General features: G+C 45.7%; 1 protein-coding gene across 2 annotated transcripts in view; it reads right to left on the bottom strand.

The window, feature by feature from the left end:
- ARHGEF3 (Rho guanine nucleotide exchange factor 3) overlaps positions 1–17,276 on the bottom strand; it is a 279,815-nt gene that overhangs the window by 230,591 nt on the left and 31,948 nt on the right. For both annotated transcript variants that reach the window (XM_081819282.1, XM_081819289.1), the window contains one exon: positions 15,683–15,775. In XM_081819282.1, coding sequence (XP_081675408.1) covers positions 15,683–15,744 — 62 coding nt within the window. In that variant the 5' untranslated portion in view covers positions 15,745–15,775. The remainder of the gene's footprint in view (positions 1–15,682; positions 15,776–17,276) is intronic.

A 17,276-nucleotide genomic window follows, 5' to 3' on the forward strand; every position in this document is an offset into this window, starting at 1 on the left:
AAGGTGTATTATGGCATCTAGTGGGTACAGGCTAGAGACGCCGCTGAACACCCTACAATGCACAGAACAGCTATCCTGTCCAGAATGTCAGTGGTGTCGAGGCTGAGAAACCCAGATCCAAACCAAAGCAAAGGTGGTGGGTGAAGGTTTGACATCAAGAAGAAAGGTGTCCCAACACCCATCATGAAGTTACCTGCTGTGTGACCTTGGACTTTGGTCCCTTCACCTGTACAAGGGGATGATCAGTCCCAAATCCTGAATGGGCTCTGCTGGAGCTTAATGAGACCTGGTTTTGGCAAGTGCTTGGTCACAGGTCTCACTCTGTCATCATCCCCCATAAGGCTTTCAGAGTCTCTGACTCACACTGAGGCTAAAGGAGATGGAAAGAGAAGCAGTGGAGTCTGGTTAGGTGGGAGGGGCAATGTCCCCAATGGTGAGCACAGACTGCCCCTGGGTCCTGCGTGGACTCACTGAGGATGTGACTCCCTGGTGGAGTGACAGTGCACTCTAAGGGAACCCAATGGGCCTGGGACATCACTACTCCTCTCAAGTTATGCCAGGTCGATGGGGTTGATGATGATGGGCTGGGGTGTCCAGGGCAGGGCATCAGCTCCATGAGCTGCCTCAAAACCCAGGAACTGCTACCATTCCTACAACAACAATAACAGGAATAAGAATAATGTCCAACATCTATTGAGCACTTAACCTGTGTGTGGCCAAGAATCAGGCCCTCTTTGTGGGTGATCTTATTTAATCCTCACAACCACCGTCGGAAGTGGGTAAGATGATTATCTCCATTTTGCAGGAACTAAAGTGATTTGTCCAAGCCCCCCCAGCTCAGACATAACTGGCCTTCACACCCAGAGCTCAGATGCCACAGTAGAGCCTTAAGCACAATAGCACCCTCCTCCAGAACAGTACCACTTTGAAGCATCACCAACTGGACCGCCATATTCTAGAAGAAAGCCAGGAACCAAGCTGATACCATAATTTCAATTAAAATAATTAGTGTGTATGCATATGCATACCAATGCAAGAAGGACGTTTCCTGCAGTGTTCACTGACTAACAGTGTTTACTGATGAGTGGTAGAATTACACGTGATTACTTTATTTCCTCTTTATATTTTTCTAAACTTCTCAAAGCTTTTATAATCAACACAAATAGTTAATAATAAAAAACTTACAAAAGTAAAAATTTATAAAATTTGCTTTTTTAACTTACTACTTTTTAGCAAAAAATCTACAAACAGCCTTAAATTATTGTCTAGACCAGAAGTTGACAAACTATGGTCTGCCTGTTTATGTAAATAAAGTTTTTTTGAAACACAGCCACACCCATTCATTCACATAAATGACTGTGCCTGCTTTTTGCTATACTGATCGAGTTGAACAGCTGTGAGTAGACACATAGGAACATTACATCCCCTTTCTAATCTGGCCTAAGATGGACCTCTTACTTTCACACTTCAATGTCTCCTCACAGTGTGTCTCTGCTTGTTTTGCTATAGCCCAAATTGGATATAGCAGGAAGCTAATGAGGCTGAAGCCCCTCCTTAGAAAGGTATGCATATGGTCTTATGCTTTTATAAAATTTGGACAAGGATATTTTTGAATTATTTTTCTTGAAGAAGCTCCCCCCCGATTATGTTTCAGACTGCTCAAACCTGGATCCATCCCTACCTAAAGCCCCAGACACTTCATCACCCTTATTCCAATATTTTTAAAGATTTTATTTATTTATTTGAGAGAGACAGAGAGACAGAGAGCACAGAGGGAGAGTGAGAGGGAGAAGCAGACTCCCTGCTAAGCAGAGAGCCCAATGTGGGACTCGATCCCACAACCCTGAGGTCATGACCTGAGCCAAAGGCAGACACTTAACCAACTGAGCCGCCCTTATTCCATTTTTAAGACCACAGAGTGTTCGGTGGTGAGAAAGGTCTGGTCTTACCAATCCCCAAGCAGCTTTAGGCAGGATGAGCTCTTTGGAATTCCAAGCCCCCAGATGGCCAACTCCCACAGACCAAAGCAGCTACCCTTCAATATACAGCTCCGGAGACCATGGGGAAGGGGACCCCCACCCCCACCCCCGGGCCAGTCCTCAGGATCCACCAGGAAGCTCAGAGCAGACCATCCAGACAGAGAAACCCTGATGGCACCCACACCCATGACAGGAAAAGAGTAACACGCCAGCTCACACATCCTGTCTCTCAGCCATTCGTTACTGCCACTGAAATCCCACTAGCCAATGTAATTTATGTATTTCATGATACAGAGCCATAGCATTTTAAAATGATAAGAGGCAGGTGGATGATGTAAAACTGCTTTCTAAAAAGTCAAGTTGGTCACAAGAACAACAAAAAAGGGGATCAAATCACATAATGTGTGCACAAATATCTTATTGTTTATTTTAAAAACTTCTTCCAATTCAACCCGTTATGGTGGGGCACTTATATCAATCCAGAGCCTACAGAACCCAGTTGTCCAATCAAATGCCCATCCACGCCTTAACTGTCAGTGGATAGAGTCCTTCACTTTCTAGCTCCTGGTCTATTCTTATCTCATCTTTCTCCAGGGTGGGGGAGGGGGCGTCTTCGTGGAGTGCAGCTGGTGGTTTTGATAAGCAGGTGTCATGAGTATGAAAATGACCTTGCTCATCAGCTGGTGGGAACCCATCAGACAAGGGAGTCACTGTATCACTGTCTATCAGGTCCCAGCCCCCAAAACAAGGCACAGTGAGGCCTGGGGGTGGGGGCGAGGGAAGCTTTCTCTTTCTCTCTTTCTCTCTCTCTCTCTCTCTCATACACACACACACACACCAGACCATGGGGGAGTCACCAGACAAAAGGAAACCTGCATAATTTTACCCAGGAGAGGAAAAAGCTTCCACTGAACAGGAAAATTAAAATCTAACAATGAAGATGTGATGAGGTGTTTCCCAAACAGCAGAGATAGACAAAGATAAACAAAGGAGGCTGATCTTTAAGAAAATCAAAGGGAAAGTCTGCATTCTCTGCAGAGCTGGCAAATGCAATTAGGAGAGAGTCGGCGGATGTGGAAGGAGAGGGATGTATATTCACCCAGCTGATACCAGCATCCAGACAGCCAGGGCCATGTCAATGGCTGTTACTGTACCAGCCACTGGAAGGGGGCCAACACACAGGACATGCTCAGAGGGGGGTCAGAGAATGTCCCCTAACCCAGTTTCCAATTAAATGTGGGTTAACTGGCACTGCTCCTTGCAGCTCAAGGGGCCGATTCAGAGCTGAAAGGAGCGGTTTTAAAAAAAAAAAGCTGAGCCCGCCAAGCTAGCACCTTTTATTTTCTCCCATCCTTTCAATTGCTCAGCCTGACCCATGGCTAGCTGAGTTGACTCCTTGGTCCTCAAAGAAATGAGCCCTCCCCGCCCCCATCAGCTCCAGACCCAGACACCCTCCTGGCACATGTGGGGCTGAACTCCATTCTGCGTTTCCCATGGAGTGGTCACTGCTGCCCAAGGATGAGTCACCCGTGAAAGCCACACATTGTCCCCAACAGACAAAAACGCTCAACCCAGGAGAGTGGTCCATTCATTCTTCTCCAAGCGCTGACCTCTTCCACTCTTCTCTTCCATCACTGATATAAACCTGAGGAAAGAGCTCTCGGTGACATTCCAGCACAAAGAGAATGCAGACTGTGGAAACCGAGGCCAACTTCCAGCAAGGTGTTTAAAGGCCAAAGAGATATGTAGATCAATTTGTTGGCAGTAATAATAAGTCACATTTATTGCACATCGACGAAGTTACTGGGCTAAGGAGGTATGCTTTACCCATTATCTCATTCAGTCCTCAGAGCTACCCTATAAGGTAGGTCCTATTATTAGCCTCACTTTACATTCAAGGAAACTATAGCCCAGAGGGGTTAAGTGATTTACCCAAGGTTACACCATGCAACAGTCAGGATTTGAATCAAGGCAGTCCATCTCCAGAGTGTTCTTAAATACTATGCTATCGTTATTACTAAACCAATTTAGAACTGTAAAATTAAAGTCATGTTAGAGTGGCACCTGGGTGGCTCAGTCAGTGAAGCGTCTGCCTTCAGGTCAGGTCATGATCCCAGGGTCCTGGGAACGAGCCCCACATCGGGCTCCCTGCTCAGCAGGAAGCCTGCTTCTCCTTCTCTCACTCCCCCTGCTTATGTTCCCTCTCTCGCTGTGTCTCTCTCTGTCAAATGAATAAATAAAATAAAATAAAATAAAAAGTCATGCTAGAGTGTTCATATCTGGGGGGAGGTTATGATTTTGTCAGCTTACTTTTACATCACTTCTTACCCTCCTGCCCCCCCAAGAGATGCTATAAACTGGCTTTTCAAATATAAAAATGACATGTGCCGGACAATGTGCTGAGCACACGACAGCTGTCATCTCATTTAAACCTCAAGACCACCTATGAGATTGGTGTTAATATGATCCCATCTATAGATAAAGATACTGAGGTTCAGGGAGATTAACAGCCTTGCCCAAGATCATAAAACAGAGCAGGGATTTGAACCCAAGAATGTCAGTTACCAGCACCTACATTCTTTCTACTATATATACCATCTTTCACAGAGTTTCAAGTTTTTCCAGGAAAAAAAAAAACCAAGAGTATCATGAAATGAGAGTGAGACCACAGTGGGTGGCTGGCCTATAGCCATGGATCATCTGTCTGGCCTTGAACCTGCATCAGCCCATGACCTTAGGTAGATCCTACCTCTCTTGGGACCTCAGTTTCATCATCTGTGAAGGAGGAGCAAGAGAGTAAGGGTGTCTTCCAATATCACGTTTGGACAGTGTGCATTCGCAGCGACCTAGAGCACAGAGGGCTCTGTGTTTGTCCTCTATAGATGGTAACTTCCCTCCTCTCTCCTTGCACAAGTCTTTTTTTTTTTTTTTTAGATTTTATTTATTTATTTGACAGAGAGAGACACAGTGAGAGAGGAAACACAAGCAGGGGGAGTGGGAGAGGGAGAAGCAGGCTTCCCGCTGAGCAGGGAGCCTGATGCGGGGCTCGATCCCAGGACCCTGGGATCATGACCTGAGCTGAAGGCAGATGTTTAACTGACTGAGCCACCCAGGCGCCCCACCTCGCACAAGTCTTTAGGAACAGGTTCCTAACTCTGTCCCTGGACTCAGGTCAGTACACCCAGAAGAGAGTTCTTAGGGACAGCCTGAGGCCAGGCTCTTCTGGGAGGAGGTAGGGAGTGGGGTAAAGCAGGGAGGCTGGGAAGCAGCTAGTAAAGAGTGTTTAAACAAGTACTGTACCTTGATCTGAAGAGTAGAAACATATGTAGAAACTCACTGAGCTTTACCCTTAATTTGACACACACCATATATAAAATAAAGCTTAAAAGACAAAAAGTATTTGAAGAGATGACAAATCGGACCAGGCAAGATTTTGCCAAATTAAAACTTTGTTACTATACACGCTCCACATAAAATATTTAACATCCCATCAAAGACACCCCTTTAAAAGTGTCTACCTTCTAAGTTTATTCTGGAAAGGGGACAATAGGGAATCACCAAGATGAATGATTACATTGGGTGAGTGCATCAATGGTGAGGGTAACCCAGGGAAATCTTTCATTTAACAACCAAATCTCAAAGTGCCAAGTTAGCACCTTAACTCTCTAGTCCTGTTTCTATGTGTAATTCAGTGGAACAAGTAAGGGCTAGAATTTCAGATAGGGACTTAGAATCCCCGTTCTGCCAATGACCTGCTGGGCCCTAGGGCTGGACCAGGAATCACAGCCCCTTGCAGCCTCCCCTCCGACTTATGAAAAAGGACAGCAAAGAACACAAAAGAAAGAGGATCACTGGCCCCAGTGGCATGGACATCGGGTGTTTCTGCCACCATGCATCTGATCGTCCATCTGTGGGTAAAAGTACTTGGCCTTCCCACCCATACCCCCCTTTCAGTCCAAGGGTTCAGATAAGGCTGAACTTATCCCCCGACCCTTGAGGTCCAGAAGACAGCATGTGTCCCAAGCAGAAAAAATATGAGTCAACTTGGGAAGTCTTGTTGGAACAAGTAGGAATGATAAACTCTCAGTCCACAGCTGTGGGAGAATGTTAGCCTGGAGCTTCTGGGAGGTATCACGTAAAGGAAGCCTTCCTGGGAATGAAGCCAACATAGAAGAAAGTGGAGTCAAGGGAAGGAAAGAGTGAGAGCAAAACCGAGTAACACTGAGCTCCTGGATCCAGCTATGCCTGAAGCTACCCACTTGGGCTGTCCATTTATATGAACGATATATTCCCTTAATCCAGGCTGAACTGTGTTTCTGTCACTTGGAACAACAACAAATCCTGACTAATGGAACCGTTGCATAGAATCACAAGAACTCCAAGCTAGGCAGGGCACTGGAGGCCATCCAACCAGCATGCTTTGCACATATCAGCATTCAGTAGCGGTATGCTGGCCTAACAAATTAATGATTTGTTCATCACTCCAGTTCTGACTTCTCAAACTGAAGTAAAGCTATCCTGTTGACATTATTCTAAACCACAGGATAAACCAACTGCATCTTCACGGAGCAGTAATTCAAATGACAGCAAGTAGGTTGACATGCTTTTTTCTTGAAAGAAATACAGAGCACAACCAAATGTGGCTCACTCCAGGAAGGCAAGGATGGGTCAATATTAGGGAAATCTACCCACGTAATTTACCTCATTAACACGATCAAGAGGAAAAACATATATGTCTCCTTAGATGCCAAGTTGTTAAATTTCAACATTTATTCCTGACTTAAAAAAAAAAAAATCTCTTGGGGCACCTGGGTGGCTCAGTCGTTAAGCGTCTGCCTTCTGCTCAGGTCATGATCTCAGGGTTCTGGGATCGAGCCCCGCATCGGGCTCCCTGCTTGGCGGGAAGCCTGCTTCTCCCTCTCCCGCTCCCCCTGCTTGTGTTCCCTCTCTCGCTGTGTCTTTTTCTGCCAAATAAATGAATAAAATCTTAAAAAAAAAAAATCTCTTAACAAAATAGGAATAGAGAGAAACTTCCTTAAGAGAATAGACAGCTTAAACTGAGAGCCAGGACGCCTACTAATGTCAGTATGAGGTAAAAAATGACCCAAGATATCACCATTGTTTAACATTATTCAGAAAGCATTTGCCATTCTAATTAGACCAATAAACAGACAAAGTTTCACCAATTGGGAAGGAAGAAGAAGCAAAATTCCATTAACTTGCAGATGATGTGATCATGTGCCTAGAAAAATTCCTCCCCACAAAAAAATAAAATAAGCTCTAAAAAACTATTAGAACTAGTAGGACAATTTTATAATATTAGTCAACATTAATAAAAGAAATTATTAATCAATAGCTTTCCTATATACAACAAAACAAACGAGAAAACATAAGTGATTTTTCTAAAACACATTCCCTCTCACACTGTTGTTTCTGTTCCCCGTTTAGTTCCCTGTCCTTACAAAACCTAAACCGAACTACAAAACACTGCAGGGCAGAGACCCTGTTAGAGGTTATCTGGCTCCCGCCTGTGCTGGTCCCCAGTAGATCCCCGAGTTCAGCACAGCGCCTGGCCCACAGCGAGCCTCCATCAGTTCTTGTCCTTGAGGAAGATGCTGGCTCCTGTTCGGACTGCACAAAGGTGGGACAAAAGCCACGTTCAGCTCTTGTCCCAGTCCTGGGGAAAGTCTTCACCTGAGTTCCCATGCTCTCCTCCCACCTAGAGAACAAACACGTCAAGAGTCTCCCCATCCACACCCCAGCAGAACACCCCACACAAAAGCAGCACTTCATAAATGCATCTTGATAATTCTGTGGGCCTGGTGAGCACTTCAACCATTGGGGTTCCACGCTCTGCCCCCCCGCCCCCACCACCCAGCCTCCCCAGCTCTCCAAACCCGATTCTCCACCCTTGGAGTTGAAAAGATTGATTTACCTCCAGGGAAAGTGCCACGCTCTTGCCTGGAAGGAATTTCCTATCTGATCCCCCAGGGGGGAGATTGCCACACATGGCCTCCACCAGCAAGGGCTCGGCGTCAGGACCGAGGCTGCTTTTCACCCAAGACCCGTCCTTCCACAGACTGGGGGCTGGATGAGTTCCATGAACTGGGGTTCCCAGTACCACCTCAGAGTGCTGTGCCTATTCAATGCCCTCCGGTCTGAGTGTTTTTAAACATTTCCCAGGTATGCACTGTGGGCCCTGCTAGGCCCTTCCTTAAGCCCTTCTTGTCCTATGTCTCATACTCTCGAGCTATGACTTATACTCATGTCTCCTTCTACACTGTAAGCAGGTCCACAACCAACTGTATCCCACAGGTGCCTGATGGCGTGCTGAGCACGTGAACGGTACTCAGATAATTGCTGGCTAGTTTCTTTAAGAGACCAGCATATGTTAGCGACACTCATAGGAAAGTAGAGGGCTTGTCTTCTGACAGCTCTTGTTGGTTCTGTGGTTGGTGGGAGAATGATTTAGGGACTGAAAGCGGACTCATGCCATGTGTTTGGTGCCGACCAGGTGCTGACTAACCGAACTAGGCACTGCTTACCACACAGAACCTTCACATCGACTTTAGGACCTAATTACCACTGTTATCCACCATTCACGGATGGCAAACCGGGACTTGGAAAATGTCAACAACTGAGCCAGGATCACCACCACCTCCCCTAACACCCTCCTGGCAGTTCCCCCTTGTCACTGGGGCCACCCTATAAGAAGGAGAACACCGGGAATTAGGACATGCTGATGGGCTCCCATGATTAGAATGCCCACCCTCCATGCCTCAGTGGACTATCCTGGCTGAAGGTCAATCCCACTCCCGGGGCAGACACAGCAGTGCCCCCTAACCCCACACCACTCTATAGGGGGCCTCTGAGCTCCTGTCTGCAGAGAGAAGGTAAGATTCCCAGTCGTATGAGAATAGATGGGGTGGTGAAAAGGCTTTCTCCACTGAGCCAGTCAAAGACAGGTTTAAGTCTGAGCCCTCTAATTACCTGCGACATTAGGGCAGGTTCTTAAAGCTTTGTCTCCTCATCTACAAAATAGAGGCAAACAATATGTCTTCTGCTCAGTCTCTGTGATGTCTGGAGTCAATGTATATAAAAAGCCCTTTTTTAGGAGGTACCTAAGGAATTAGCAGATACTGTTACAATTTGCCATGTAGAGGATTAGCCTAGGCCCACTAGAGAACTGAAGGGCTTTTTCAGTGTCTTCACAGCCGATCTTCCAGGACCTGTCCTAATCAATACCTTTGGCCAGTATAAGGACATATAAGGACTTGGTTTGGTGGAAAAAACTGTAACAAAGCAGAACTTGAGGCTCAGAAGCCTCAGTATATGTCTTGGCTCTTTTATTCCTTGCTAGAGGACCACAGTCTAACCCTTTGTTTCTCAAAATCTCAGTTCCTCATCTGTCAAATAACATCGTCTCCCTTAAGGGGTCTTCATGTGTCTCAAAAAAGATCACGTGTACTGATTAAATTACTTGAACAATAACTTAGTAAGCTGTCTATGGGGTTATGCCAAAGAATGTAATAAGGAACCTACTCTGCTTTCACATTTATTCTACAAATGTTTATTGACTACTTTATCCCAGGCACTGCCCTAAGGAATCAATGAAGACACACAGACCCCCATGCGCCCTCATGGGGCTTATAGTTGTTTTAAACAACATATGAAAAATTTTAGGTTTGAAAGGAAACTCACCCATCAACCAACCCCTTTCTTTGAAGCCAGGGAGGAATCCGAGAAATAAAGAAACACACCCAAGGTCACACACCGATGTTTGCACGGGAGAGTCTCTGTCTGAATAAAAAACGTTATGAAGATACAGCTTATTCTCAACTCACTCACCAGCAGGCTTATAAATGGGTTGGAAGATTCGTTCCACCTTTTGCCTACTATACTATTTTAAAGTTCCTAATGAAAACAAAACAAAAAAATGCTGAACGATTCAAATCCAAAAATCTGTGTTTTGGGTTACTCTGCCTTTCTGTCCTAGGCACATCACTAAAGCTCTGGGAGGAAGCTTCGAGATTTCATAGCCCAGCATGTCCCCAGTGTGATCTATGCAATAGCAGATGTGGGGGGGCCGCACACTCTACCCTCTCCTGAGAGACCCCTCCATGCACAGTGACTGACTTTTTACAGGTTCTGTTGGGTCCTGCGAGAAAGGCCACATTTAAGTGAGCTTAAGTCAGCAATACCCAGACAAGTTTGGCGACGGGCTGCAGAGCCTACTGATGTTTGGAAGAAACCATATTCGAATGAGCAGGCTGTGGGAAATACTGAGGGGATCTCTAAGAAGACACCATGCGGAGTGAAGTGCCTTGCCCCAGGTCACAGGGCTGGTGAGTCCAGGAGTTAAGGCTAGAGCCTCAGGTCAGGAGAGGTTACACTCTCCCTTTTGTTGGGTTTCCAGCTTCTCAAGGTCAGCAGCTGAATTTCTGGAGGGTGGAGGAAGTGGAGCGAGCCCCACACAGCCCTGCGGGCGGTGAACAAAGAGCTCATAAAAATCAGTGACCAAAACAGCTCAAGCCTAAGGACAAGATGGAAGCTGATAAGGAGATCAAGAGAACAACTAACAACAAGGAGCAAGCCTAACCTGTGTATAGGTGAGGGCTCTCAAGCATGCTACAAATCAGTTACCCCTGAGCATGAAACCCAACACTACTCTGGGGGCAAATCTCAGTTTGGGATATAGCCCTTCATGTCACCACCTAAAAATACTGTTTTCTGACCAGTTCAGTCCACCGAAGGTGCTCACGGGCTAAGAGCCTACTGTGTGCCAGGCCCCAGGCCAGATGTGGGTGTTCCTGCACCAGGCAAGGCCAACCTTGCAGGAGAGTAAAGCCCAGCAGAGCGGGCACAGGGGAGGTGCTCAAGACATACTGAAATATATGAGCAAGCCAGAGATCTTTATTTTCATAAAGAGACCTACATTTGTACAAGGTGAGAGTGAAAGGCCTTTATAATTCCTTATATGAGCATTTTCCCAAAGTGCTTAGGCCTGCTAAGCAGTGAAGGATACTGACTGACTGACCGACTGAATGAATGAATGAATGACCGAATGAACGAATGCACAAACTTAAACCTTTCCATTTCTCCGGCATGGGCTAAGTCCTAACCATCCACCCATTTCACCAGTCCATTTCCAGGAAGGATTTACAAGAAGAACAAGGACTTCTCCCCTCAAAATTTTCCTCTTTGAACATCAGAAATTCCATATGCCTAACTCCACTACAGCACAGCTGAGAAACTGAGGCCCGGCGAAGCAATATCTATCCACAGTCACTGGTAGCAGCAGAAAACTGAATTCCCCAGGGGCTTGAGCTCCTAGACATCCTGCGTTCTTGTGAGTCAGCACCTAGAGCTAGAAGTGGTGAGTCAGGGCTGCTCAGTCAATAGAGGCTGTAGGGAGAGGTCTCCTCAATAAAGTCACGAGGTTAAAAGACAAAACACCCACAAGTACTGGAGGGCAGTGTGGTCTGTGGGCAGGGTCTCCAGGGAGCCGCTCTCTTCAGGAAAGTGGGGTGAGCCCCCGGAGAGTTGAGGTCCTTCTCGCTGTCCGGCTTTGTCATTTCACCTCACTTCAGGGACCTGTTGTCACTACTCCACCCTCTACGCTCATCAGTCCAGAAACACTAGTGAGCACCTACTGTGCCACACCCCAGGTAAATGATAGTGAGCAAAACAGGTAAGATCTGGCCCCATGGAATTCACAGTCCTATCGGTGAGGCAGACACTAAAAATTGTGTCGACTGATTACCATTTCTAAAACACAAATCGGGGCGCCTGGGTGGCTCAGTCAGTTGGGCATCTGCCTTCGGCTCAGGTCATGATCTCGGGGTCCTGGGATCGAACCCTGCATCAGGCTCCCTTCTCCGCAGGGAGTTCGCTTCTCCCTCTGCCTCTGCACCCCACCCCCCGCCTCGTGCTGGCTCACTCTCTCTCAAATAAATAAATCTTTTAAAAAAATAAAAATAAAACACAAGTCCGTCCCTATCAGCCTCCTGATAAAAAATCTTCGTAGGTTCCTCACCCTATGTAAGAATAAAAATACACAAACAAACATGAAAAAGCCACCTTTATTAAGTGCTTCCTATATGCCAAGTACTTTACTGTGATTAACTCAGGGTGTGCCCCACCAACTCACGCAGGAGATCCTATTATTATCCCCACTGACCAATGAAGAACTAGTTTTCCACTTAACCACTGCTCAGAGTGTGTGCCGTCCCCACACCCGACTCTGAATCCTCTAAGAACTCATCTTACCCATCTTTCTGTGTCTGGTACACAGGTAGTATTCAATAAAGGCCCACTGAATGGGGACGCCTGGGTGGCTCAGTTGGTTAAGCGACTGCCTTCGGCTCAGGTCATGATCCTGGAGTCCCGGGATCGAGTCCCGCATCGGGCTCCCTGCTCGGCAGGGAGTCTGCTCCTCCCTCTGACCCTCCTCCCTCTCATGCTCTCTGTCTCTCATTCTCTCTGTCTCAAATAAATAAATAAAATCTTTAAAAAAAAAAAAGGCCCACTGAATGAATAATCAATTGATGGATCAATGGACAGGTTTCCTTCAAGGCATTATTGGCTAATCAGCTCATTTTTTGGAACAAGTGCTGATCAGTGTTCTAATAACAACACTAGACTAGCCGTAATGTACAAAGGGCCAGAGCGAGACCCGGGACCTGAGCCCGAGGCTTGTCTCTGTGTGAACTCGGACAATCACATCATCACCCTAGGCCAGACTGCTTAAAACTACTGAAGAGTTTGAAGATGAAGAGCAAGAAATTATAATAATGAGCCTAGGATTATCTGGGTCTAAACTTGCACGTCTCTGAAACATCATGGGAGGGGGCCTCAGGAAGGCCTCCGGAATTGCACACTGCCTGACTTTAGAATGAGATCTAAACTTGCAATTCTAGAATAGGGTGACTGATTGGGCCTATGGGGGCAAGTGGCACACTTCCTTCCACAGCTCAGGGGGTGTATTTATCCTAATAAAGCAGATCGATTCCAATGACAAATATGCACAACCTGGTGTTAAAAAATAACAACAACAAAACAGACAAGCCTGGCTCAGTCGCATGACTCTTGAACTTGGGGTTGTGAGTTTCAACACCCACGTTGAAGGTAGAGATTACTTAAATAAATAAATAAACCTTAAAAAAAAAAAAAAAGAAAGGAAAAACCAAGCCCAAATTGAAGTCATTTCCTCCCCCACAACAGTAAGACTTCATTATAGTTTCAACCTATCCCAGGAAGGTGACCTTTTTAGAATTCAACCTGAAATTTTTTCATCAGCACTAGTGAGGTCATCTGCAAGATTAAAACCCTGCCATTCCCTCCCAGACCCAAAAAAAATTGTCTTGACCTGGAACAATATTTTCTTTTGCTAATAACTTCCTTGCCCCACCCTCCCTCCTATTCTATTCACCTCCTCAGAGCTCCTTTCTACTTTCCCAGCTGATGAATCGTTTAATAAAAGCCAATTCGATCTTCAAATTTACTTGGTTGAATTTTGTTTTCTAACACTGGAAAACCCCTTTCCAGAGAAGGATTTTGGACAAACTCAGGTGAGGCTGCCACCCAACTGGACCCCAGACAGAGGATCTGATGATATGCAGGAAACTGTGTTCACATGCCGGCCGGGGACCTCTCCCCCAGGAAGGCCATGGATGCAGAATAACAACTGGGTGTGGCCAAGGCAACAGCAAACACGGGTGTGATGGCCCCACAGCTCCATCCTCAAGGAGAACTCAATGTGGGTCTCTTTGTCACTGCAAGTGAGGGCAATGCTAGGAGCTGGAGCTCCATGGCGAGATAGGGTTTTTGCTGTTTGGGTTGGTTTTGAATGAATTTCTGTCCTAATGTTGCCTAATGGCCATAATGAGGGTAAGAACACAACTCCCTATCATATGGGCCATGTGAGAATTAAATGAGATACGTCAGCCCAGTGATCCACACAGAGCCTGACACATAGCATCTTCTCAGATGGTTGCCAATAGTGATGATGGCGGTGACAGTGGGTGGCGGATGGAACCATCTGAAGTAGGAAAATCCAACCAAAGGCTCTTCAAAACCAGCAGTCAAGAGAGAAGCAGGTAATCCTGTGACACACTCTCCTGGATAAGCATGCTTGGATACTTTTCAGAAGAGAAAACGAAGTGGCACCCACTCCCAGATATGACCAGGACTGCCCAGATGTCCTGGGCTTTGGGATAGGTCACTAGGCCCCTTTAAGGACAGAGCTCACCATCTGCCATTGGGAGATGAAACCAGGTAACAGAGAGACCTGAGGAGATGTCTCCCCAGAGTAAAGAGAAGGGAGAGGAAATGACAACCATGGAGAGATACCACCCAATGGACTGGCAAAAATGGGAGAGCATGAAGAGCTGGGGTGCAGCAGGAGGGCAGGCAAATAGGAGATCTGGCACCCTGTTGACAAGTAGTTTTTAGAGAATGACTTGGCAATATTTAGTAAGACCTTAAATGTATACACAGGATGGTGCGACAACTCCACTCCTCAGTAACTTCCTAAGAGAAATATCTGCCCATGTGTGCAGGAGGCACATACCAGAAAGTGCCTCCCAGCACCATATAAGGGCAAACAATGGGACCTACCTACCCACCACCCACAAGAACATGGCTCAATAAACAGTGGGATTCTTTTTTTTTTTAAAGATTTTTTTTTTTTTTTTATTTGACAGAGAGAGATAGCGAGAGCAGGAACACAAGCAGGGGGAGTGGGAGAGGGAGAAGCAGGCTTCCTGCAGAGCAGGGAGCCTGATGTGGGACTCGATCCCAGGACCCTGGGATCATGACCTGAGCCGAAGGCAGACGCTTAACGACTGAGCCACCCAGGCGCCCAACAGTGGGATTCTTATGCCACGCATACATTATTCATTTCGTAGTAGATAAAAGGAAGATTCTCATGTACTGTCTTTAAAACATTTTAAGACATCATTGAATTTTTTTTAAAAGATTACAAAATAGACCAATAAGCATAGTATGACTGCCTGTATCAAAAGAACAGAAAGGGGGGGAGAAAAGGAAAGAAAGAATGGCTTTTTTCTCTGTATGTAAGCACCTAGAAAAAGTTCTGGAAGTAAATGCACAAAAGTAGGTCACAGTAGTTACTTCTGGGAAAGGCAGGTATGGAGTGGGGAGGCTGGGAATGAAATTGGGGGAGGGTGTGTCACCTATTTTTAACTAGGAAAAAATGTATCTATGCATCTCTTGGGCATTAAAATAAAATTAAATGAATACATTTATTTTTAAGAAGAAAAAGAAGAGGTAGAAGAAAGAGAAAGATGTAGCTGCCAAAAGCTAAGGGGCTGTCTTTGCCTTCTCTCAGGGACTGGCCACCCACGCATGTAGACATAATCATCTGAGCAAGTGTCCACAGTTTCTAGGAATGAGTGTCCATAGCTTTTAGAATCAAATATTTAATTCTCTACCACATTAGTTCTATTTATACCAACTCTTCCTTCTAAGTCTTAGAAAATAATCTCTCATACTTAACAAAGGTATCCTCCTCTGGTGTCAGAAACTAGAGACTGGGAAAAGGGACACAAGAAATCCTGCTATTTCCAATTCTTGATGGCCTCCACTGACGTATACGGACTTAGTTCATCTAAGTCCTACATTGCATTTAATTGTTGCATGTGAGAATTTTAAAATTTTTAATTTTTAAAGATATTTTTTACCTTTCCTTGTTTTCTTCCATCCCTCTGAAGACACACTGATTCATTACTGTGGAACTGTCCATATAAACAGCATGGTTGGCCCAGGTCTTCTTTCTGAAAGCAAAACAACCAATATGTATAATCTGGGCATATTTATGTTATAAACACACAAAGAGCTGCATTAAATACATACAAGGGGAATATGTCAAAGGTGGTCCAGTGACAATTAAAATCCATTCTCCCTTTCTTCCACAGTTATTCAAGTTTTATCAGGGACTAGATCTCCCCAGTGTACTTGCAGGTAGGTGTGGCCAGGTATCTAACTTCCCAGTGGAATGAGAGAGGAAAGGTGCCACTTCCCCATCTAGGTCTTACGACTTGGCACATCTTGTCCACCCTTCTCACTGGCTCCCACATGCTAGAACTCAGCTCGGACTGTGCAGATGATGACCACACATTTGGAAACAACAGAGCAACAAGATGGAAGGCACCTGGGCCTGTGATTGACTGCATGGAGCATGACCACCCTCTCACCTTGCAACTACCACCTTAGAGAGAAATTGCTTTATTCTTTAAGCACTGTTTTATCTGATCCTATTTGTATGGCTAGTTAACTCTCATCACAGTTGGTGCTATCCTTAAATATTACCTTTGGGGCCCTCCTGAGGGTGAGTTTGGTTATTTGGAGCTTATGATGTGCTATGTCTATGGAGACAGGTAAGGCCAAACTATTTTCAATCACAACTTTGGTAAAATCACATGTAATTTGAGTGGTACCCAATCAGTGTTAGATGGATGAAGATGTTAATGAGCATGTAATACCTTCTAGTGTGAAGACTGTCAAGAGCAGGGCACCTGGAAGAATTAGGAACACTGGGATCCACAAGTATGAGTTATGAGCTTTGCTTCATGAAATGACTACTTGGAGTGGTAAAATATCCCAATGAACATGATACCCACATTTAAGGATTCGAGTCTATGTGCTTGAAAGCAGCAGAAACTAGGAAGACACAGGGATGAGACGGAAAAAGAACTAGAGAGAGAACATTTCAATGGGTGGAGGATTCTGCCCACTTGCTCTTCCACCCCCTGAGCATTTGCCCCAGCTGAGTCTCAGATAGAATCCTGAGCTTCCCTCCTCAGCCTCAGGTACTGCGTTCCTCACCACTTGGGGTGGGGTTAGCATTAAAGCAGATTCTCTTTCTACAGCATGGTCCCAAACCCAAACCAGCTGCTTCATTTGGTGTCAACCAAAGAAAGAAACAGCCATCAGTTTCAACAATGGAAGACTGGCTGTGTAGACCATATTGAGAGATGGAGGACTGGCCTTCAACCTGGTGCCTAGGCAAAAGGGGGTTAGGGGTAATTTGGACACCTATGATCTTCCATGATCTTCCATGCTGGTGCATCAGCCTGTTGAGCATCAAATCTGCTTGGCCCAATCTCCCTCCTACTATCCTCCTCCACCTGCCCCACCATGAGTCTGGCCTTTTTTCCAGATCAAAGCACCATGAGGGGAACACCTGGCTGGCTCATTTGGTACAGCATGCAACTCTTGATCTCAGGGTTGTAAGTTCGAGCCCCATTTTAGGTGCAGAGACCACTTAAAAAATAA

Source organism: Leptonychotes weddellii, chromosome 1, assembly GCF_054177405.1.
Source record: "Leptonychotes weddellii isolate Sample4059 chromosome 1, ASM5417740v2, whole genome shotgun sequence".
Lineage (NCBI taxonomy): Eukaryota > Metazoa > Chordata > Mammalia > Carnivora > Phocidae > Leptonychotes > Leptonychotes weddellii.